The 25989-nt window shown below is 37.0% G+C and overlaps 1 protein-coding gene across 1 annotated transcript in view; it reads left to right on the forward strand.

Moving 5' to 3' along the window:
* LOC107550799 (cyclic AMP-responsive element-binding protein 5-like) overlaps positions 1-25989 on the forward strand; it is a 73161-nt gene that overhangs the window by 17658 nt on the left and 29514 nt on the right. Inside the window, exons 5-6 of the mRNA XM_016232174.1 lie at positions 6126-6283; positions 7806-7869. Of these exons, the coding sequence (XP_016087660.1) occupies positions 6126-6283; positions 7806-7869 (222 nt within the window). The remainder of the gene's footprint in view (positions 1-6125; positions 6284-7805; positions 7870-25989) is intronic.

Consider the following 25989-nt stretch of genomic DNA (forward strand, 5'->3'; position numbering starts at 1 on the left):
TTTGTTTTCGGATTTGTCGTTGTGTTTTCTGACTTGTTAATTTGTTTTCGGATTTGTCGTTGTGTTTTCTGACTTGTTAATTTGTTTTCGGATTTGTCGTTGTGTTTTCTGACTTGTTATAATGTTTTCTGAATTGTTGTTGTGTTTTCTGAATTTATATTTAGTTTTTTACACTTGCATTTGCGTTTGTAATTTGTTATTTTGTTTTCAGATTTGTGTTTTGTTTTGCACTTCTCGGCCACCGTAGTTATGCTTATTTTTGATATAGAATTAATAATAAAAGATAAGAAATAATAAGTGTGAATAATAAAATTTTTCCTCGATATTCAAACCTATTAGACCTTCAATGTCATTGTAAACAGTTAAACTAAAGTGCCCTGCTAAATTTTTATGTATTTTTTTCCTTGAATGTTTCTAGACCAGACCCCAACCCCAACGCGCTTTTTGAAGAACTGCGAGGAGGTGGGTCTCTTCAGCGAGCTGGATTGCTCTATCGAACAGGAGTTTTGCAAGGCTCAGGAGGAGGAGGACAACAAACAGGTGAGATTATGGTGTGGGTCTCGCAGTTGTGATCCCCAATGCTAACAGCCGCTGTCACTACTACCCCATCCAATATAACAACAAGTCACTGTCAGCTTTGGATAGATCACACACATACACGACAGGCAGATAGAGGGTCCCTTGCTGAAGCAGGAAAAAGATACACCCAGAGATCACATATGGCAGCTGAGCTTCAAACTGATTGACAGTTGTGTTCACAAAGAGTATTGTTTGTCTGGATATAAAATCATTCTAGACAATAACAAATGCTTGATATTTTTTAAAACTGTGTGAGCTGCCTACGGAAACATTATTGTTTTGCTTCCAATGTGAAATGGTTTTCCAAAAGAGAGTTTTTCCAAAAAACTTGATTTAGGCAATTTCTAAAACCAGAAACATACTGTACATATGATTTGAAAGAATCTCTGCCATGAAGTAGTTCACTTGAAAGAGAAAACATACGTTAAAGGGGTCCTATTATGAATTTTAGTCAGTGTGTAGTGTGTATGTTTGGGCATAAAAAAGATCTTCAAACTTACAAATCTCCAAAAGTCCAGATATTTCGTTTAAAAAAATACCTTTTCAAGAACTACAACGAACGGCTCGTTTGGACTACAGCGTTTGTTTTCCGGGTTTTGTGATATCACAAAGCAGTACTAAATTACTTAAATATTGAAGGTTAAAAGTAATGAAGTTTTTACAATAATAAAGTTACAGTTACATAATAATATTTCTACTTCAATTCGTTTTTTGAAATATAAACATTTAAATGTCGCTGTCATAAAAACTTGATGGATTTATTCAAACATAAATTAAACATTGAAGAACAGTACAAATGATAATGAATATGTTATATGGTGCATATATTAAGCAAAATGCCCCTCTCTACAGTTTATTTTTCCAGCTGATTAATGAGTTTATGGTTACCAAATATGTTTTTACCCAGTCCTACTGGTTAGGTATGTTTTGAAGCATGGCAGCTGGTTTGACCTGGTTTAAGCTGGTCCTTAGTTGGTCATGATGCAGGGAATATCTACAATAATACAACGCCACAATACTGAGTATGCAATTCATGTGCTATGTTTTGAGACTAATGTTAATGTTATGATACTATTTTAATGAGATTTTGACAATCCTTTTAATCTACAGCAAGCCAATCATGGCAAGTTATAATACATGTGTAACAGATTATAGTAACGTAATAGACTTCCTAGGACGTTGATAGAAACATTCACATGTTTTTCAAAGCCATATTTCAAAGTGATAACTGGGATGATAACTGTAAAGCCATGGTGATAACCAAACTCTTGCAGGTATTTTTATCATATATCGTCAAGGTCTGACAATGACGCACACAGACACCTTCAATCCTAAATTAATGACTGTTTTACCACTTGCACCTAAACTGTGTCACAAGATGACTGGGCTCAGTGACCACCACCTTATTGTCTGCCTGACAGTGGTGCTGTAGATAAACTGACGATGTCTGTTAATCTGGGGAGTTTACACTTGAGGTTTAGCGTTAGTACACCATGCCAAGTCAGCAAGCAGCAGGTTGTAGCAGGACTTTGCTGAGCTCAGGCGAAGACAGGTGAGAGGGAAATATCGCCCAGAGCCTTTGCAGAGAATTCTGCTGCGCTTGTCTTAAGTGTACTGAAATCAAATGTGGAGGTCGAATCTCATGTGTTTAAAGGATGTGCTTTTTAGGGTAGTTAGATACTGTGTGACTAAAGGGCCAAATAGCGTGTTAGAATTTAACACAAAATCTACTCATAGTTCAGTTTAACCATGATGCTAAATGTCATAATGAGTCATTGTCATTATTTTTAGCGCAGACATGCCCCTTTCTTTGTAAATGTGGCTCTTTATAGAGTGTCGTATTCACAAAACTCTATTTAAGGTCATCAGACAAGCAGTAAGCAGCAATTACCGAAAAGCCAGAAAGAGGTAAACAAAATTTCAGATTTTTTTATTGATCATGGCTCCAGTTATTTGTGTAATGATGATCAAATGATTAAGAAAAGCATTATAATTCATCTCAGTAAAGTAAATCAGATTGCAGTAGTCTGCTGTATATTATCCACCAACCGTGTAAATTGTGTTCAGCAGCACAGATTTTGTGGGTGCATCTGTGCCATAACCTGATTGTATGAAAATCCTTTAGTGCACACTAAAGCTACATAGACAGTGCAAATAAACGGCACTGTCAGAATCACAATTTATTCTTGATGAATCTCTCCTCTTTAACAAAGTACTTGGTTAGTTGATGCAAATTAGGAAAACTACTGAAGAAAATCAGTACATTTCTGTCCACTTGTTTATCTTCTAAACCATAACAGGTGCAGCTGGAACCGTCAAGGTGTGGCCCACAATAGAAATCCCCCTTCTTTATTTCTCACTTAAAAATACTCTATTTGCTACAGGAAGTGCATGCATAAGCTTGGATTCACACCTAAACAAGTAACAGAGTGCATTTTTGACCAACAAGCCTCCTTTTTCACACATCCCATAAAGTGTGGTGTGTGTCAAAGGGGCCTAAACCAAAGAGGATGCTATATAAAATGTTTAATGAGTGCTTCATGCATTCTTTTCTAGTTTTAGCTCTACATTCTTAAGGTGCGATGCAAAATGGACAACAAACAGGTGAGATTATGGTGTGGGTCTCGCAGTTGTGATCCCCAATGCTAACAGCCGCTGTCACTACTACCCCATCCAATATAACAACAAGTCACTGTCAGCTTTGGATAGATCACACACATACACGACAGGCAGATAGAGGGTCCCTTGCTGAAGCAGGAAAAAGATACACCCAGAGATCACATATGGCAGCTGAGCTTCAAACTGATTGACAGTTGTGTTCACAAAGAGGATTGTTTGTCTGGATATAAAATCATTCTAGACAATAACAAATGCTTGATATTTTTTAAAACTGTGTGAGCTGCCTACGGAAACATTATTGTTTTGCTTCCAATGTGAAATGGTTTTCCAAAAGAGAGTTTTTCCAAAAAACTTGATTTAGGCAATTTCTAAAACCAGAAACATACTGTACATATGATTTGAAAGAATCTCTGCCATGAAGTAGTTCACTTGAAAGAGAAAACATACGTTAAAGGGGTCCTATTATGCTTTTTGACTTTTTGAATTTTAGTCAGTGTGTAGTGTGTATGTTTGGGCATAAAAAAGATCTTCAAACTTACAAATCTCCAAAAGTCCAGATATTTCGTTTAAAAAAATACCTTTTCAAGAACTACAACGAACGGCTCGTTTGGACTACAGCGTTTGTTTTCCGGGTTTTGTGATATCACAAAGCAGTACTAAATTACTTAAATATTGAAGGTTAAAAGTAATGAAGTTTTTACAATAATAAAGTTACAGTTACATAATAATATTTCTACTTCAATTAGTTTTTTGAAATATAAACATTTAAATGTCGCTGTCATAAAAACTTGATGGATTTATTCAAACATAAATTAAACATTGAAGAACAGTACAAATGATAATGAATATGTTATATGGTGCATATATTAAGCAAAATGCCCCTCTCTACAGTTTATTTTTCCAGCTGATTAATGAGTTTATGGTTACCAAATATGTTTTTACCCAGTCTTACTGGTTAGGTATGTTTTGAAGCATGGCAGCTGGTTTGACCTGGTTTAAGCTGGTCCTTAGTTGGTCATGATGCAGGGAATATCTACAATAATACAACGCCACAATACTGAGTATGCAATTCATGTGCTATGTTTTGAGACTAATGTTAATGTTATGATACTATTTTAATGAGATTTTGACAATCCTTTTAATCTACAGCAAGCCAATCATGGCAAGTTATAATACATGTGTAACAGATTATAGTAACGTAATAGACTTCCTAGGACGTTGATAGAAACATTCACATGTTTTTCAAAGCCATATTTCAAAGTGATAACTGGGATGATAACTGTAAAGCCATGGTGATAACCAAACTCTTGCAGGTATTTTTATCATATATCGTCAAGGTCTGACAATGACGCACACAGACACCTTCAATCCTAAATTAATGACTGTTTTACCACTTGCACCTAAACTGTGTCACAAGATGACTGGGCTCAGTGACCACCACCTTATTGTCTGCCTGACAGTGGTGCTGTAGATAAACTGACGATGTCTGTTAATCTGGGGAGTTTACACTTGAGGTTTAGCGTTAGTACACCATGCCAAGTCAGCAAGCAGCAGGTTGTAGCAGGACTTTGCTGAGCTCAGGCGAAGACAGGTGAGAGGGAAATATCGCCCAGAGCCTTTGCAGAGAATTCTGCTGCGCTTGTCTTAAGTGTACTGAAATCAAATGTGGAGGTCGAATCTCATGTGTTTAAAGGATGTGCTTTTTAGGGTAGTTAGATACTGTGTGACTAAAGGGCCAAATAGCGTGTTAGAATTTAACACAAAATCTACTCATAGTTCAGTTTAACCATGATGCTAAATGTCATAATGAGTCATTGTCATTATTTTTAGCGCAGACATGCCCCTTTCTTTGTAAATGTGGCTCTTTATAGAGTGTCGTATTCACAAAACTCTATTTAAGGTCATCAGACAAGCAGTAAGCAGCAATTACCGAAAAGCCAGAAAGAGGTAAACAAAATTTCAGATTTTTTTATTGATCATGGCTCCAGTTATTTGTGTAATGATGATCAAATGATTAAGAAAAGCATTATAATTCATCTCAGTAAAGTAAATCAGATTGCAGTAGTCTGCTGTATATTATCCACCAACCGTGTAAATTGTGTTCAGCAGCACAGATTTTGTGGGTGCATCTGTGCCATAACCTGATTGTATGAAAATCCTTTAGTGCACACTAAAGCTACATAGACAGTGCAAATAAACGGCACTGTCAGAATCACAATTTATTCTTGATGAATCTCTCCTCTTTAACAAAGTACTTGGTTAGTTGATGCAAATTAGGAAAACTACTGAAGAAAATCAGTACATTTCTGTCCACTTGTTTATCTTCTAAACCATAACAGGTGCAGCTGGAACCGTCAAGGTGTGGCCCACAATAGAAATCCCCCTTCTTTATTTCTCACTTAAAAATACTCTATTTGCTACAGGAAGTGCATGCATAAGCTTGGATTCACACCTAAACAAGTAACAGAGTGCATTTTTGACCAACAAGCCTCCTTTTTCACACATCCCATAAAGTGTGGTGTGTGTCAAAGGGGCCTAAACCAAAGAGGATGCTATATAAAATGTTTAATGAGTGCTTCATGCATTCTTTTCTAGTTTTAGCTCTACATTCTTAAGGTGCGATGCAAAATCCTGTCATTTCAATAGGACTCCAAAAAATCTGGTCCGCCACCCAGGTATGAAAAGCTGCTTGGTTTGAAAGTAACTTCTGTTTGGCCTTCATACATCCTTATACTATTGATAAAAGACAATTGATCTTTTTTTGCACACAAAATTTTGCCCAATATTTCTGCACCAAGTTCTGTAGTTTAGGGTTGACTTGTAGGGAGTTTTCTTTTCTAGTGTAGTTATGTTAGAGTAGATTAACAGTTTATATTTTACCCCTGTGTACATGACATGTCCTCACCCTTCTGTCTGTTTCTGAACAGAATATCTCTCTTCATGGGCAGGGGGGCCCTAACCAGCACCAGCAGACCCACTCAAGAATGGCTAACCACAACAGCAGCATAGTGATCCAGCAGGCACTGCCCTCACCCCAGTCCAGTTCTGTCATCACTCAAGCCCCTTCCACCAACAGACAGATTGGGTAAGTCGTGCCTCTCATCACTGCAATTGCAGGGCAGAATAAATATCGTTAGTTGTATGTCATTGGTACAACGTTCAATAGACGTGTTCAATAGGCTAGTGTTTGATATTAGTCCAAGGTCCATGCCGCTGTTTGCATTTCTCCTATCAGAATACAGCAGCCGACTTGCACAAGGTGGAGAAGTAGTGATTATGTTCTTCAAAAGACTGTGTTTGAGTCTAAGTTAGAGTTTGTTTGTCCTGTCATGTGGACAGCAGTGAACAACAGCTGGATTCTTGGATTCAGATTGGAGGTTTTATTGAAGTATCTTAAAGGAACAGTTCACCCAAAAATGAAATTTGCTGAAAATGTACTCACCCTCAGGCCATCCAAGATGTAGATGAGTTTTTTCATCAGAACAGATTTTGGAGAAATTAAGCATTGCATTTTTTCTCACAAATGGATCCTCTGCAGTGAATGGGTGCCGTCAGAATGAGAGTCCAAACAGCTGATAAAAACATCACAAGCAATCCACATGACTCCAGTCCATCAATTAACATCTTGTGGAGTGAAAAGGTGCTTGAAATTAAAATCCATACAAGTTGTTTTAACTTGAAACTATTGTTTCTAGCAAAAATATTAGTCCATGATCCTCAATAACACTTTCTCCAGTAAAAAAGTCCTTCATCTGTTGTCCTCTCACATCAGAATCCACTGAGATATTTGTTTAGAACCATTTTGGACGGTTTTAACTAGTAAACTACTTGATCTGTGCATATTTCTCTCCTGATTCGGGTTACTCAGCTATTTCAATAGAGAAAGCAATATTATGAATAGAGAACTCATATTTTAGCTGGAAGCAACAGTTTGAAGTTAAAAAGGCTTAATCATTCATGTGTTTATTACAAACATGCTTGTCTATTACTTGTGGATTATTGTGATGTTATTATCAGCTGTTTACACTCTCATTCTGATGACACCCATTGACTGCAGAGGATCCATTTGTAATGAAATATTTAATTTCTCCAAATCTGTTTCGATGAAGAATGGTCAATTGGATGGTCAATTTTCATCCAATTGAAATGGATTCATCCAATTTCATCATTTCCAAAATGGAAAATTCTGTCATCTTGTACTCACCCTAATATTTCAAACCAGATTTTTCGAAACATGGTTAGACTCTGAGTCTAGATGGGGGTCAAAGTGAAGTTATGCCTTTGGTGAGGTTTTGGATTTCACACATTCAAAGTTTCATACACACACACCGACACTCTCACACACTTTTACCCAATAAAAAAGCACATTGCTGACTACATGATAGAAATGCCTCTTAAAAAAACGTTCATTGAAATGAAAGTTTTGCCGTTTGATCAGCAAATCAATATTTATTGCTAAAACAATTCTTACAAATGAGCAAAGTGTCCTTGAAAGGGCACATTCTCACATTTTTGGGAAGACTGTAACACTCTGTGGCTGTTCCATGCTTTAGGTGTGTGTGTGTGTTTGTGAATCTTTCCAGTTGTCCCTGCAGTGACTCTTAAAGTTCTCTGTGTCGTGCAGCCAGCTTGGGTGTGTCCCACAGTGATGACATCAGTGGTGCAGCTCTGGTGGGAATATCAGCTTTTTGGGATGACGCCCCTCTTGCGCAAACATATCCCACTGCTGACCCGTCTTTCTTTTTTCTCCAACAGTCTTATTCCCTCTTTCTTTTTGTCTTTCTCTCTCTGTCTCTTTGTTGCGTCAGAATGCGCCCTGTCTGCAGTATAATCACCACATGAAACCCACTTTCAAACACATTACAAGAGGGCCGTAGAGAGAGGACGGTATCATTTTCAGCAGTGGTGGAGGTTTAAGATGAAGATTATAGGGTCAGGTCTACAGCTGACACCAAAATCACAGATTTGTTATGTATAACAACAGATTTTCTGAAACAAGATGTTTCATAATGAAACTGTCATGTAGCAAGTTGATATATGGATATATCAGTTGCTTAATGTATGGAGGAGCTTATATCTGAAAGCAGTCGACAATCAATAACACACACTTTATTTAATGCTTGTGTATGTGTTTGATGATTTTTGTGAGGCGTTTGAAGAAATACTGCATATCTCTGTGCCAATGGTAAGACAGGATAGGGCGTAGGTGCCCAGAATGGACAACTTGTGAATATTGGATGGAAGGCCTGTCAATCAAGTTGACTGATGGTCTGACAGTGCCTTTGTTCTGGGAAAGAGATGGAATTACAGTGGAAGAAAGAGAAAGGATAGGAGACAGAGAGAGACTGGTTAGTTCTCATTAACTTTTCTAGTCCTTGGTAGTCACTCAAAGACTGTTAAATAATCAAAAGAATGTACAGTAAATCTGTAAAGAAGTTTTGAAAGATGCACTGATTTTTATGACCAAACCAACTGAGTTTCTCGTTTGCATACCATCTGCACAATATACTTATGAGCACTTTGTTAGAAGGGTTTCTGCAGGGTCATGGGCAGTAATGCTGAACACTGCTATGAATGGGAGGTGAATGTCAATTCATGCAGAGCATATGCAATGTCCGTGCTGTTTTTGTGTTGGAACATGGGTGTGCATGTGCTAAAGCTGTAAAGAAACAGTTTATAGCACTCATTTTGGATGGACACTCATGCAGCTCAGATATTATAAAGTCCTCGGTCTTTTATGGAAATTGTATATTTTATTGAGAGAAGCTGTGTTAGTCTTACAGTAATTGGTCAATATCATGAAACCTGTCAAGAACTTGAATGGGTCACATTTCAGACCAAAATCAAACAAAAGTTATACAAAAATATATTTATACAAAATTGTATTATATATAAAAATATATATTTTTAGGTTTTGTTTTGTTTTCTTGTTTTGTCTCTTTACTCTAATGCAAAACATCTAAAAGTTTATTTAAATGAGTAAATATTTATTATTGTGATATCAGTGTTATTTTAGTATCATTTATTAAAGTTTTTGTTGATATTTTGAATTAGATTTTATTTTTTATATTTTCTGTTTTAATTTGAATTTTATTTAATGTTTTAGTAATGTTGGTTGTGTGTTTATTTGTCATTTTTATTAGTTTTTAAAATTTAAATATTTAAGTTTGTATTTGTAGTAAATTTAATTAATTAGTTTTAATTAGTTTTAATTAATTAATTTATTTTAGATATTGTAATACTTTTTAATTCTTATTTATTTTAGAAACTTTAGTAAACTAAAAAAATGACAAATGTTGCCTTGGCAACTAGCTGAAATAAAAGCCTTTGGTGGGGTTTTGGATTTCACACATTCAAAGTTTCATACACACACACCGACACTCTCACACACTTTTACCCAATAAAAAAGCACATTGCTGACTACATGATAGAAATGCCTCTTAAAAAAACGTTCATTGAAATGAAAGTTTTGCCGTTTGATCAGCAAATCAATATTTAATGCTAAAACAATTCTTACAAATGAGCAAAGTGTCCTTGAAAGGGCACATTCTCACATTTTTGGGAAGACTGTTTTTTTTTTCATATTTTATTTTATTTCAATGAAAGTTTGTTTTATTTCAAGTAACAAAAATGTTTTTTAGTTTTAGTTAACAATAATAACCCTGGGTAGTATTTGTTGTACTTCTTGGGGGGAAAAAGTTAACTGTAATAAAATACATAATGGATTACAGTAACGACAATTTGAATGACAATGTTACTTTTTTCATTTTAGTTGTGTTGTATGACATGAATATGGAGATTCACCCAAGCACAGTTTGCATTAATGTTCTGAAAGGTTTACTGAAATTTTTCTGTAAACCTTTCTGATTGGTTTTAATTATTGTTTATGTCTGTTGAAAACTGCAACTCTCTAGGACTCCACAAGTGTTAGGGTGGTTGTTTTGTTATGGGCACTGTGGAGGTCAGGGGTCAGCCTATGGAAGTGTGTTTGGAAATGTCCACCTCAGCGGGAAAGAAAGGCTTTCAATCCCCTTAAAACAGAAACTCCACTTCCCGCAGGAAGCCATCGAGGCCAGTTAGTGCCTCTGTCTTCGGCCGTTAAATCTTATCTTCCTGCTGCTCTGAACCGAAGAATCATACCATGATTTCAAGGGGTCATATGATGCGATTTCAATTTTTCCTTTCTCTTTGGAGTGTTACAAGCTCTTGGTGCATAAAGAAGATCTGTAAAGTTGCAAAGACTAAAGAACTCAAATCCAAAGAGATATTCTTTATAAAAGTTAAGAGTCAACCACGCCTACCTAAAATGGCTCGTTCTAACACGCCCCCACATGTCTATGTCACGATGTGGGAAGATGCTCACTCAAGCTGGCCTCCGCTCACTCTAGACGCCGGCCTCCGCTCACTCTAGCCCGCCGTTTGTGACGCTGTGTTTCATTGTGAAAGCAAAACTACTTTGTTTGGCCTTCCAAAAGAGGACACGACTAGAAACCAGTGGTTAAGTTGTATTTACAATACTGTTCCAGAACAGTTCAACCCAAATATTCAGATATTTGGAGGACCACATTTTATGGAGGACTGTTTTCTGATCCTGGTAGAGTAGACTACAATGCCGGTTGTTCTGACTCACAGACTGTAAGTACGTTTTTTATATTTAAAGAATATGCCACTAACGATTCAAACAAGAGTTTTGAGCAATGTAGAGTAGCGTTTGTAGTTTGTAATTTCTCAGATCACAAATGTAGACATGGTTTTATGTTTACGCCGCGCGATGCAGTGCAGTATACAGTTATTATAATCCGTAATTATGTCCCCACTGGATGCAACAAATGCCTCATTTATAATGGGTTTTAATGTTTTTGTCTCGTCACTCCGGCCGGGACAAGGCATCACAATATGGTAAGGGGCTAATTTCTCCGATCACAAATGTAGACATGGTTTTATGTTTAGGCCGCGCGATGCAATGCAGTATACAGTTATTATAATCCGTAATTATGTCCCCACTGGATGCAACAAATGCCTCATTTATAATGGGTTTTAATGTTTTTGTCTCGTCACTCCGGCCGGGACAAGGCATCACAATATGGTAAGGGGCGTAACATTTCAGTCACACGCTTGAGGTATTCGGCCAATCACAACGCACTGGATAGCTGGCCAATCACAGCACACCTCACTTTTCAGACCGATGAGCTTTGTAAAAATCTACGTGTTTCAGAAAGGCGGGGCATAGAAGAGAAACAATAATGTACAGTATGTGGAAAATAATGTGTTTTTTTAACCTTAAACCGCATAAACACATTTCATTACACCAAATACACACAATAAGACCCCCGGAGCAGACAACAGGTGACCCCTTTAACTAAAAATCCTGAATGATGCAGTATTGATGTGCATGATTTAGAAATACTTTGCTGTTGTGAAATGTTAATGTCTAAATATTACATTATTCCTAGAAAAGGGGGGTGAATCATAAATTTGGCATACTAACGTGGTGTATCGGATGGAAGGCTTACATCAGAGTAGCCGGGATGTTACTATTTTCTATTGCGAACTGACATCAGCTATATATACATTATGACACTGTTCCATCTAAGAAGACTCACTATTTAGGGGCTATTGTATTGTTCATTCATTTAGTACACAATCCACTCACCTACTGTGTGTTTCATTGTTGGATTTCTGTGGTGAGTACTCACTCGTCTGCTTTCTAAGAATGTATTGCTCCTGTTTTTGAGAGAAATCTGGTTAAATGATCAGAAATAGAATGAGCAATATTTACACACACACTGACAACAGGTAGCCACAGTGTAATGAAATAAAATAAAATAAAACCCCTCTCTCTACAAATGTAATTAACTGTACAGTGATTGTGAATGACTGCAGTAAGCTTAATCCAGGGTCCATCTGCTTTCTGAGTTTTTTTTTGGGATGTGAAGACTGACAGAGTTGTACAGCGTCCATTGAATTAGGATAACAAGTCATTTTCATTGCTCCGCCATGTTTACTGAAGAGATTTGGAGGCTTGGAATCAATTAAGATTGGCTTTCCTCAAGTCTGCCTGCTTAACAGGGCTCAGGCGGGGGGCCCACAGCTGTGAAACCCAAGGACCCTCAACCCCCAACTTTTGATTCTCCAAGCGTTTCTCTGCTTTTTCCCCTTTATTCACACTAGCCCTGCTAAAAACGCTGTCATATGTTGTGTTTTGGATGCTAGTCCCTTGCACTGGATGCTAATATACCGTAGGCATCTTATAATGACCCTCATGTCTTCCAAACCTCTATGATTTACTTTCTTCTGCAGAACACAAAGATATTTTGAAGAATGCTCCAGCTGTAGTTTTGGACCCCATTGACTTTCATTGAAATTTGCATGGCTACAGTATGGTGGTTCACATAAACCAGCACTAACCAGCATGAACCTGGTCTTTTCAGGAGGGAATACATTCCCTCAGAGAGGTAGGAGGTGATTTGGAGACCATCAGAGAGGCATTTTGACAAAAAACTGTTTAAAGACCCTTCTGAACTAACAGAAAAAATGGAAAGACGGAGCACAGGGAATCTGAATGTCGTGGCTATTCAGAGGGTCCAAATGATTTGAATGCTCGCTGCATGTGAATTACTAACATCTGTTCCTGAGTCATGTCAGTGTTAAATATGGTAGACATAGTCAGTCGGCTTGAGATAAAACATTGTGAGGGGGGCTCAACCTCTTTGACTGAGGGATAAGAAAGTCCAGTAGTTGGTGAACATTATTGGTAAAAGCTATGTCTGAATGATGGCTGTACTGAAGGAGAGACTGATATGGGAGGACAAGTTCAGCAACAATAGGTCTTTTCTTCTGGAGCTGTAGTGATTGACTCAGACAGTTTTAGTTGAAACGCTCTTGCGACAGACAATATAATAGATACAAAATGGATGGCAAGGCAAACTTTTGTTTGTGCCATATACATTGATTATCAGGAACAACTCAGTGTAAGTTCCTGTGGAACATCCTGTGAAACCAGTGCAGTCAATATTAAAATAAATTCTCAACACTCAGAATTAAGCACTGCAAAAGAAGCATGCTAACAGTTAGCTAATTAAGCTAATTAAGACTTATCTTCATAAATCAAAATAACTCTTTTGTTTTTGCAGTCTATATAAAAATAAATGAACACAGCAAAACTTCAGGGCAAAATGCATGCTAACAGTTAGCATTCTAATTAACTTCAAAAAACTAAAATAAATAACTGCTTTGTATAGCACACTTCCTTTTCTATTACTAAAGAATCAGACAAAAAATCCCCATGCTGACATAAGCCTATGAATTTTATTTTCCTCCATCAGAGTTTCCTTGCTTCAAAACGTTAGTTCCTCTCATGCATGATCAAGATAAAGCAATTCATTTTGTGTGTGTATACGAATATATATATATAATAGTTAATAATAATAATAATTAAAATTAAAATATATTAAATATGAAATGTCATAATGTATTGCCATTTGCAAAACAAATAATGCTGGCTTATTTTATGCATTGCACTATTAAAAGAATTGTGAAAACCTCAGTGTGCCTGCAGGAAGTTCTTGTAGCTCCACTGCAAATTTGATGCCGTTTGAAAGTTGAAGCAAACCTGAACCGCTCACTTTTCTGCAGTGTGTGCAATTTGCCTGCCTGTGTGTTTTCACACCTCTAAACATAAGCTGGTTTTCACACCCATAAATAACAGGAAGATTGTGAGGTATTTCGGTGGTTGAAAAGTAAGCTGTGCACTGAAACACAACAGCATGAGATGCTATGACTGATAACCTGCTGCAGCTGTTATAGAGAGGCTGTGTCTGAATTCCATTCAGAGCACTTTCTGAGTTCGATGAGGAGCTTACTTCTCGACCATTGAATGACATTCTGTTGGTATACAGGCATGTAGTACAAATACATCCACGAGCATAATTCACCTGCCATGTTAGCATTGTCCTTTGACCCACTTCATAAGCATTGTTTGCTTATAGATGAATACTGTAAGTATTCTGACATCCTACTCATTTGATATGCTAATTGTGACTTTTTTTCTTGTATTGCGACTTTATATCTCACAATTTGACTGTAGTTTTTTACTGTAGTTTTTGAATTGTAACTATAGCTCACAATTTAATATTAATCATAACTAATATCTCACTTTGTACTTTGCATGCAACATTAACTTGCGATTGTGAAATGATACGTCTCAATTATGAATTTATTTCTTGTAATAGTGATTATCTATTTCACAATATGACTTTATATATTTAAATGTATTATTATCATTTTTTTTTAAATTTCCTGTAATTTTTCACAGTTGCAACCTTATAGGCATTGTATGTCACAATGTGTCTGTATGTCTGATCTTAAACGTTCTCATAATTAACTCGTAAATGTGACTATATCTTACAATTTTATATGAATCTAAAATAAATCATACAAATATATTTCTTTGTACTCTGTAAAAATATATTACTTTGCATGTGACTTTTTATATTTTGAAATTGTGAATTTATTTCTTGTAATTTTGACTTTATATCTAACAGTCAGGTTTTATATCTCAGAATATGACTCTATGTCTGATTTTAAATTTAATCTCACAGTTGGCTCATAATTGTGACTACGTCTCACAATTTGATATAAAATAAATCATAAAAATTACTTTAAACTTTGCATGTGTCTATACTTTGCAATTGTGAATTTATTTCTTGTGTGAATTTATCTCCCAGTGTGACTTCATTTCCTATAATTGGGACATTTATTTCTCATAATTGCAACATTATCTTACAGTGATACTTTATATCTCACAATATGACTGTATGTCTGATCTGAAACCTCATCTCATGATAACCTTTGTCTTTCTCTTATAAAAGGCAAGAAAGAAAACTCAATTATCATTCTCTTAGGACATTGTAGAATCGAAATGCTCACGTACTGCACAGTTTTATGCCTCTAACCTGTCAAAACTTGATGCTTGCTCTTTGGGACTCTGATTCACCCTAGCCGAGGCAGCGTGCAGTGTTGTTTTTGTACGAGGCTGCATAGGAGAGCCCTCCCATACCCTCCCCCACCCCCCTCTGGCTCCTCTTGTGGGCCAAAACACAGACATCATCGATTACTTCGTAGACTGCTTTCAATCACATTGATCAGAAATGCAGAGCCTCATTGGGATGTAAACTTTGTGACCCCCTCTCATGGAAAAACTAAACTGTGGTTGATGTTTTAGCTAATTACACCATGCAGAGAAAGCCAAAACTTGTGGTCATCCACCCTGAGGAGATCTTTCCGTTTAGGGTGGCATCTTCTGGATATGCAGCGAGTGTGTATGTCTTGTGCATGTCTGAAGGAGAAAGAATTTCAGAGGACAGAGGGAAACAGAAAGAGAGAGAAGACAGGCGGGCAGGATGTACATCTGAGCTGAATTAGAGTGAGCTCATTGTGTACAGCGTAGGGTTTAATAGTGCGTTTGGAGAGGAACGCCCAGGCCCTGCTCCTCTCATTCCAGCACCACTGTGTCATCCCCGTCCACCACACAGACACATGCAGAAACACACATTCTCCTGCAAAGACAGAGAGAGAGAGAGACCCCCGGAGCAGACAACAGGAAGACAGGAACTGCTGGAAAGAGGAAGAGAGGGATCAGGGGTAGATTGAAGACAGGGGTCCTAGATTAAGAATATGAAAGGATGGAGAAGGGAAAGAGGAAAGGATCTATAGGGTGCTGGATAGACAAGAGAAACAAAGTGATAAAATAAAGTTTTAAATAAAGTCTTTTATATGGATAAAAATAAGAGAGACAGGTGTATTGTGGGGTCCATAAGTCTGAGATCACATTGAACATTTGTGATTCAAAATCTAATTTAAATGAGGAAATAAACAACGTTTTAGGACTTATAAAAAATGTAAAATAAATAATTTAGTATTTATGATCCTGAACTATTTTTAGGTCTTAAAAAAGTATATTTATGACAATGACCATGATCAATGACCAACTTGTCTAAATTTGTAGTGTAATTTGTAATTTGCAATACAATTTGAGAAATGCAAAACAGTATAATATCCGAGCTCTCTGTCTATATGTCCTTAGAAAACAAACTGTGGTGGTTCCATGGATCATGATGGAATGAGATGGTGCTTTTGGTGTATATCACAGCATTGTAAAATTATCATATTGATTTACTATACTCTTACATTGTACTTTTAAGAATACTGTGGTATTACCATAATGCAAATGTACAAAAAGACAGTATGTTTTCATGGTATGATTTATTTTAGTTCAAGGTAGAAATTGCAGATTGTTTGGTTTCACAGTCTTTGTAGTTAACACAAAACAGCATTTGTAACCTGTTTTATATCCATAATGTGACATTTTTCCAAATTAAACAAGATATTCAGAGAAAACAGATTTAAGGATTTTATTCATTGGGAATTGGTGGGATCTTGTTATGTTGTCTCTGGTGGTGTCATTCTTTGGAATTATACAGTACATCTGATTCATTTACAATAAATGCCCCAATATATACAATATATAAGTTCTTTTTTGTTCTTCACTCAGCGATAAAAAGAGGTTTGAAGATTGTGTTTGCAAACTCTCTGGGAGCGGAATGTTTTCTGGAAAGTTTCTCCTGGCGATCTGGTTCAAACCATTGAAACAAACTCCAACCAGATTTTGGCCAGATTTTGTTCAAAATTACATCACACCCATTTGTTCTTCGGTTAAGTCAAAAAAATATTTTATAGAGAAAATAAATAGTGTCTGTTCTAATTTTATGTCTAACTTTAAGGCCTGTTCACACCAAGAACTATAACTATAAAGACAACTATATTAGCGTCCACTCCAATGCATTATAATGTTCTGTTCATTATAAACTTGTGCTGCATTTTATATCATCTGCTGCTTTAAATACTTGAGCTTTTTAAAGTCAAATAGATTTATTGGCTGTGTTTTTATATTTTTATTGTTCATCAGTTGTATAAAATCCTTCTGAATGTGATTCCAAATACATTGTTCCTGTGTGTTTTGATCATTACAGTTGTGGTGTGGAGACTGTGGACTTCTCATAGAATTGGAATGATTATTAAAACTTTATAGTTATTATAGTTATCATCCTTGGTGGGAGTGGAATTAAACACTTTCCCCTAATACACTCTGGAAATGTTACAGCAACAAAGAGGATTTTCTGACTTGAATGTTGGAGTTTTATCAACACGAGACAGACTGTCTTGTCACAAGGAATTGTTTAAAATGCTATTACATGTCTTTTGCATTTCCATGGCTAAAAGCATTATCGATTAGCCATTAGTGTTGGGTCGTTCTTGAACGATTCGTTCGTTTTGAACAAATCTTTAATGTGACTCGGGAAGAACGAGTCATCTCGGGGAGTGATTTGTTCAGTCGCGCATGCGCAACATCCTATGGGTTCTGTACTGGAATTAGTCAAGTAGTTCACCTGGTTCGAGTCTTCGGGTTTGAGTCGTTCGTTCATCACGTGACAGCCCCTTAAGCTTACCCTATGCAGTCTGAGCCGGAAAGAGAATTGATTAGTTCATCTCTTGAGTCTTCGGGTTTGAGTCGTTCGTTCATCACGTGACAGCCCCATAAGTTTACCCTATGCAGTCTGAGCCGGAAAGAGAATTGATTAGTTCATCTCTTGAGTCTTCGGGTTTGAGTCGTTCGTTCATCACGTGACAGCCCCATAAGTTTACCCTATGCAGTCTGAGAAGGAAAGAGAATTGATTAGTTCATCTCGAGTCTTCGGGTTTTCCGAGTCGTTCATTCATCACGCGACAGACCCATAATCCCAAACCCGAAGACTTGTCAGATAAGAGGTGGTGAGCTAATTATAGACTGAAGACCCAGGTCAACAATTAATTAGTCTTTTCTGTTTCTTATAGCAGTTTTGTATTGTTTGTAGTGTGATCAACGTTTGTGTAAGTAGTAGACATATTAGGGAAGTAACACGTAACATTTTAATTATATTTTGTTAAAATGAACGAAATGACTCGAAAAAAGATTCGTTCATTTTGCTGAACGAGACTCAAAGGTCTGAGTCGGTATTCCTTTCCGAACTTCCCCTATTAGCCATGCTGCTTTCAGTGTGATGAATTTGACAGACAGGTTGGGGTGGAGCCTGAAACCTCCCTCAGTCAGTCATGCTGGAGAGCTTCTCAGCATATTTTCAGTCAGGGGAAGAAACAACTGGCTGGCGGTGAGCCAAACCACTCACTCTGTTTGTCTGTGTCTCTCTCTCTTTCTTCCTCACACACTCTTTCTCTCTCAGCCGGCAGTGATGAGAGATGTATCCGTGCATAATTGGGGCTTTGTGGTGAGCTGTGCCATGCTTGCTTGCCCTGAGGTATTCCAGGATAAGTCTCTCGCTGTTGTTCTCATTGACAGGCCTCGACTTTACATGGGCCTTAAGTCTATGTCACCGCCACCTATGAACGAAGTCCCTCCTCCGAACTGTGCTTTTTCATCACCCCATCCCCAACGGTCTTTAATGAGATACAGGCTCCTTCACGGCCCTTCTCAGCTTGATTTATTTGATCAGATTCATATGATTTTACCCACTCTGCAGTCCTTGGGCCCGTGGCAAGCCCGCTCTCTCGCTCTCCCTCTCTGAGTGTGATTAAAGTGGTAAATCAGGGGCAGGTCCTGTGCTGTGTGTACTTGGAGCACCAGGCAGCTGCAAGCTGTTTGGCCTCTCTCTGTTTCTCCCGCTGTTTAGGCCCATTGCCATGGAGACTGCACCACCGTCTCCCAGCGGCTGGAACCATGCCCTGGGCTGTTTTGGTTACATTCACACAGTGAATGTAAAAAAGAAAAAAAAAGAAAAGAAAAGAGAAACGTTTTTGCACCATCGCTGCTACAGTGTCTGCTCAAGTTAGTGTGGTGCAATGGTGTGGAGTAAGAGAGAGAGAGAGAGAAAGAGAGAACATGGTATTCAGTGTAGACTTAAAAAGAGAGATATATGGGGAGGGGGGGGGCAAGAAGCCAAGAGCATTACATCATTGCTGGAGTGGAGTCAGAATGGAAGGATATGAGTCAGTGGGCTGACTGTGCCTGGCTCTCTCTCTCGCTTTCTTTCTGGCTCTTGTCTCTCTCTCTCACTGAAGTGGTAGTCAGGCCTCTTACATTGAAGTCACTTCAGTTGGGCATGTAGAGATGAATGTATGTGCTTATAGCATCATTTAAACAACTTTATAATGTCTCTTACTACGATTATAAAATATTATGTTTATACTGTGTTTAGGACAGCTGGACAAAGGCTGCATGCAACATGTATTGCTAATGAAAAGGCTTGAATTATGTGTAGAATCCGAAAATTTAATTTTCTAAAATTCTTGGAATTCCCTTCTAGATTGTCTTCAAGAATGCATTCTAAGTCACATTCCAGAATGGATAATGTATATCGATAAACAGAATAAATACTTTTCTATAATTAATTTTTTTTCTCTCGATTATGTATAGAATGCATTGAATATCACTGTCCAGAATTTTTAAGATTTTTGTTAAGGGTTGTCTTTTTGGATTGTATTCTACAAACCCGATTCCAAAAAAGTTGGGACACTGTACAAATTGTGAATAAAAACAGAATGCAATGATGTGGAAGTTTCAAATTTCAATATTTTATTCAGAATACAACATAGATGACATATCAAATGTTTAAACTGAGAAAATGTATCATTTTAAGGGAAAAATAAGTTGATTTTAAATTTCATGGCATCAACACATCTCAAAAAAGTTGGGACAAGCTATATTATACTGTGAATAAAATATAAGTTTATGAGATTTGTAAATTATTCCATTCCTTTTTTACTCACAATTTGTACAGTGTCCCAACTTTTTTGGAATTGGGTTTGTAGAATTTAATATGATTATGCCTATACTCAAGATGAAATATTATGTTTAGGGCTGCCCTACAAAGGATGAATGAAACATATATTGCTTATGTAAAGGCTTGATTATGTGTAGAATTGAAGATTTTCAAGAATAGATTGTATTCAAGAATTCATTGAATATCACTATCCAGAATCAAGAATCTTCTAGAAATGTTCAATATTTTTGCTTTATTACATCTACATAGAATAGTATTGAATATCATTATTCAGAATCTTTTAGAATTTATAGTTTTAGAACATTGTCTTTTGAATTGCATTCTAGAATGCTTTGAATGTCTAATTATCTAAAATCCACAAACTTCAAGTATACTAAAAATCAATCTAGAGTTTTCCTTAGATTTTCTTTAGATTTTCTAAAATCTAAAAGACTTGTAAACCACTATCAGAAACTATTTTTAAGAAGTTTCTTTTAGATTGCTCTAGAATTTGTTGATTATGTGTCTATGTAAAGCATTTTCGAATTCTATGAAATGTATATTCTAGAATGCAGTAAATATGGCTCTAAAATGTTTTACATGTCTACTGTGCTTCTAAAAGTGAGATTTACTAACAGCTTGTAATGCATTAAGTCAACTTACTGGTATTTACGCCATTATTTAATGCCCAAAAAGCATGTCCATTTTGTGCTTACATGTCTGCGAGTGTTGCTCATTTGTGCTCCTCTTGGTAGATTGCGTTGGTAATTATAGAAATAATCTGACTGTGTCTGTGTTCTTAATTTGCGCATTGTCAGTAGATCACCCACAGAACTTTCCACTCACATCCGTGCTTTTATGGGATTGCAGTCTTCTGCTAACTTGCCTTGTTTAGTAAATATGTCCCTAAATCTTCTTAAATTCTTCAATATTTTCTTTTAGATTCTGTTCTAGAATGTGTCTGTGTAAAACCTACTAGAATTATTCCCTATTATGCTCTATAATGTAGTAAATATGTCTCTAACTACAGCTTTTTACATTTCTAGAATGCTTCTCAATCTTCTAAAATTCTTCAGCATTTTCCTTTTGATTCTGTTCTAGAATGCAGCGAATATGTTACTACCTAAAAGGTAGAAACTTCTAGAACTCAGTCAAATCTTCTTCTTCTTCTTCTTCAGTTCTTCAAGAATTTTTATTTTAGATTTTATTATCAATGTATAATCTTCTAGAATTCTCTTTAAGGGCCATTCATTAAACGTGAATTTCTGAGTAAATCATTCTCAAAACCATTCTTGCATAAATGGTTGCATTGAACTGTATGTGGTAATTTACATAACAGTCATTTCACAATGATTTCTGCAGAAATTCTGCTTGTGTTTCATGAGTAGGGCCTCTATATTCTCTATTAGAATGCATTATGTATTGTTTGTAAATACTTGAGTAAGTCACCATGAGACTGTAGATTACCCTGTGATGCAATAACCCTATATGCAAGGAGAGTATAGAGTGACATCTTAATCTATTTTCCTTTTGATTCTGTTCTAGAATGCAGTGAATATGTTACTACCTAAAAGGTAGAAACTTCTAGAACTCAGTCAAATCTTCTTCTTCTTCAGTTCTTCAAGAATTTTTATTTTAGATTTTATTATCAATGTATAATCTTCTAGAATTCTCTTTAAGGGCCATTCATTAAACGTGAATTTCTGAGTAAATCATTCTCAAAACCATTCTTGCATAAATGGTTGCATTGAACTGTATGTGGTAATTTACATAACAGTCATTTCACAATGATTTCTGCAGAAATTCTGCTTGTGTTTCATGAGTAGGGCCTCTATATTCTCTATTAGAATGCATTATGTATTGTTTGTAAATACTTGAGTAAGTCACCATGAGACTGTAGATTACCCTGTGATGCAATAACCCTATATGCAAGGAGAGTATAGAGTGACATCTTAATCTCTCTAAGACTTGAGGCTCTCTAGGAAGGTCAGTGATGTTGGGTTTGGTGTCTGTTAACTCAGAGAGAGAATGATAGTGGTGGATCTTGCTGAAATCGAGAGAGAAAAAGAGAAAAGACAGCGAGGAATAGAAAGGGAGGAGTGATGTCATGTTGGAACAGGGAGACAGTGTGTGTAATGTGAGAGGAGAGGGTCAGGATTGCGCTGTGTGAGAGAGAGAGTGTGTGTGTGTTTTTGAGTGTGTACGTATGCCCACCCCTCACCCTCCGGGGGTCTTATTATCCCCTCTGAAATGACAGCCTGTCATTAATACAAAATATACAATTCACCATACACACACTAACACACACAGACAGTCATGCACTTGACGTACACCCACATGTGCAGTAATCCTGGGAGTATGGAACGTTTTTGTCTTATGATATTTTGCCCTTTCATAACAGGCTTTATTCTCTGTTGACACACACTTTTTATTTCTCTCTCTTGACTGTGTGAGAGAGAGAGTGTGTGTGTGTTTTTGAGTGTGTACGTATGCCCACCCCTCACCCTCCGGGGGTCTTATTATCCCCTCTGAAATGACAGCCTGTCATTAATACAGAATATACAATTCACCATACACACACTAACACACAGACAGTCATGCACTTGACGTACACCCACATGTGCAGTAATCCTGGGAGTATGGAACGTTTTTGTCTTATGATATTTTGCCCTTTCATAACAGGCTTTATTCTCTGTTGACACACACTTTTTATTTCTCTCTCTTGCTGAGTAGTAGGTGAGCGAGTTTGACAGGGAACCTGTACAGCGTCTAAAGCGTCCTTCTTCCCGTTGGCCAGGTTGAGCATTTAATTAGGAACGTTTCCTGTTCACTGAGTTTTAATGTGCAGCAGGACTGGCCCGTAGAGAGTTGCCCCGCTCTCTCTTTCTCTGTTTCCCACTCTCTTTTTATTTCAGACCAAGACTATTTTTTTCTTCACACTATTTTGGCTGAATGGTGGTTCAGAGCTGAGCTGTGGCTTTTCACCACCACAATAATGTAAATCCTTTTTCACCATCTAAAAATTCCCTGATGTTTATTTTACACTAGAAAACAAAAGGAGACTCAGAGCTCAGGCTGCCTCTGATTATGCATACAGTACTTCCCTAATATAAAGTAGAAAAACAGTATGTGAAAAGAGTAGTCCAAGTTTATCCATAAAACAGTATGCAAAAAGTGTCTGAATTACCTACTAAGTTGGCCGAGATTTTAAAGTGTGCGTCCAATGGACTCATAAGACCATGAGAAAAGTTGTGAATGGCAGTGAAGAGATGCAACATGATAAAATGACAGCATGGTGAATAGTATGTCCGGATTACATTCATACTGCAACCAAGTAGAATGCACTTTTTAAAAGTCGCAATGTAAGTACTTAAATTCAAAAGTCTACTTAGAGAGTATGCAATTTTGGATGCCGTTTTGGTATTTAGTGGCGGTTAATGAGAGCAGGTTTTCTGGTATTAGCAGAATGCTAATGTTGTTAGCCTCTTACCCCTTTTTTTGGTAAATAGTTTAGAGTGAAGGAATAGTTCACTGCAAAATTAATATTCTGTCAATTTATACTCACCTTCACATCTGTATCTGTTACAATGGGTAATTATTCTTCTCCTTCAGTTCCTTCAGGGCTCCCACAAGGGCCCATATTAAGTCCAATGCTGTTTTCCCTATATATGTTACCTTTGGGGAGTATTTTTAGGAAATATGAGATTGCATACCACTGCTACACTGACGATACTCAATTGCATGTCCCATTACACCCAGTTGATAAGTCCTGTGCTACAATTGTCAAGTGTCTCGAGGATGTAAAATCCTGGATGGCTAAGAATTTTCTCCATTTAAATGTGAGCAAAACAGATGTGGTTGTTTTTGGTCCTCTTGGCTCTTCACCCATTATTTCTAGTAATTTGGGGCCTCTTTCTAGAAATGTTCATCCATACGCAAAAAAATCTGGGTGTATTTTTTGATTCAGAGCTGAGTTTTGTAAAACAAGTTAATACTGTGGTGAAAACTAGTTTCTACTACTTAAGGTTAATAGCTACGATTAAACCAATGCTCTCATGTAGAAATTTGGAGAAAATCATCCATGCTTTTATATAATCTAGATTGCATTATTGTAATGTTGTATATTTAGGAATTTCTCAGTCATTGGTAAATCGATTACAGCTTGTTCAAAATGCTGCTGCCAGGCTATTGACTGGTAGGAGAAATAGGGATAGAAAAACTCAAATTTTAACTCTTGCAATGGTTACCTGTTAGATATTGGATTGATTTTAAGGCCCTAGTAATAATATTTAAAATTTTAAATGGTCTCGCGCCTTCGTATCTGTCAGACATGGTTACTTTACATAAACCTGTTAAGAACTTGAAATCTGCTGATAAACTATTGCTCCAGGTACTGCGGTCCCGACTGAAGCGAAAAGGTGATCGGGCCTTTTCGATTGCCGGTCCTCGGCTATGGAATAATCTACCTCTAGACATTCGACCATGCCCCCTCTGTTTTTGCCTTTAAAACGGCTTTGAAGAAGCACTTTTAAATTATGGCGTTTGAGTCTGATTTAGGAGAGATGTAATGAATGTTTTCCTTTTTGAGATGTTGTGTTTGTTATTGTCTTTGTTTGGTTTTCTTGAATCCATTGTACAGCACTTTGGGCTGCTCCGAAGGCAGTAGATATGCTATATAAGAAACTAAACTAAACTAAACCTTCATGCCATTTTCACATACTGCCTTTTGTGACACAATAAAAAAAGGAATTTGAAAGTGAATGAGTTTGGGGCTTTCAAGCTCCAAATATGACAAGAAAGTCCAGTAAAAGAAGTTTGTATGCACTATTTCAAGTATTAAGAAGCCACACATTTGTTTTTGAGAAACCTGTTGTGACATCTTGACACTGCATACTTGAATGTATGCAAACACAAATGAGATTTGATAGCTGAGGGGAATATTTCTAGAAAATAGTTTCAGTTTGTCTGTTGCTCACAAAGCAATCAGATGGCAACTTTTAATACAAACATGAGGAAATAGATATTTATGGTAGTTTATTGTTGCTGTTATTTTGTAGATTTTGGTGCTTGACTGCCCGCCTCACCTTTACTCTGGAAAATAGTAGTTTTCCTCCCATGATAAAGAAAATGTGAGTTTTATTTAGGGGTGAACTATTCCATTAAAAAATGAGCCAAATTACAACAGGGTGTGTATATGTGTGTGTTTCAGAGATGTGAGGTTGTTAAGCATGTGATGGATTGGAGTGTTAGACACAAATGACAATATGTCAGAATGTTAATGACCGTATGTGCATGTGTGTGTGTGTGTGTGTGTGTGTGTGTGTTGTCAATAGGAACCTGAAATCAGGCTGAGGAAAGTGTGTGTGTGTGTGTGTGTGTGTTTGAGCGAGCTGCCCATATCATGGTTCTAATGACATGACACATGTTCTCATTGTAACATAAGCCAGTCCATGTTGGCTATTGAGGTAAAAGCAGTTGATTAAATTATTTTTTTCAATCTCGATTGACATCCCAGGAAAGGGGCGCCAGGTGGGGTGATATTTTCAAACCAAATATTCCTCCAATAATGACAGCGGACTGCTGCGCTTTCACCCTGCGAAAGGGTCATCAGGGGGTTGGAAAGGGGGGTCGGAGGGAGATCTTGGAGGTCTTGGGTTTTAGTAATAGGAACCCCAGTCTCTCTCTCTCTCTCTCTCTCTCTCTCTCTCTCTCTCTCTCTCTCTCTCTCTCTCTCTCCCTCTCTCTCACACACACACACACACACACGTATTGAAAGTACCATTTTACAGTTTCTCTCACCTTAAACTGAACGTAAATCACCAGAACACTCTTTGTATGAGCACAAACATCTAAGACCTCAGTTTCAGCCTTTCGGTCACATTTAATTGAGAATTTCTGCATTAAGAGATTCTGTCTTTCTCACAGAACTGAGCTTTGGTTGAGTTTGTGGTTTTGTTAATAGTCCTATTTTAAGCTT

Source organism: Sinocyclocheilus grahami, unplaced genomic scaffold (genome assembly GCF_001515645.1).
Source record: "Sinocyclocheilus grahami isolate Dianchi unplaced genomic scaffold, SAMN03320097.WGS_v1.1 scaffold408.1, whole genome shotgun sequence".
Taxonomy (NCBI): domain Eukaryota; kingdom Metazoa; phylum Chordata; class Actinopteri; order Cypriniformes; family Cyprinidae; genus Sinocyclocheilus; species Sinocyclocheilus grahami.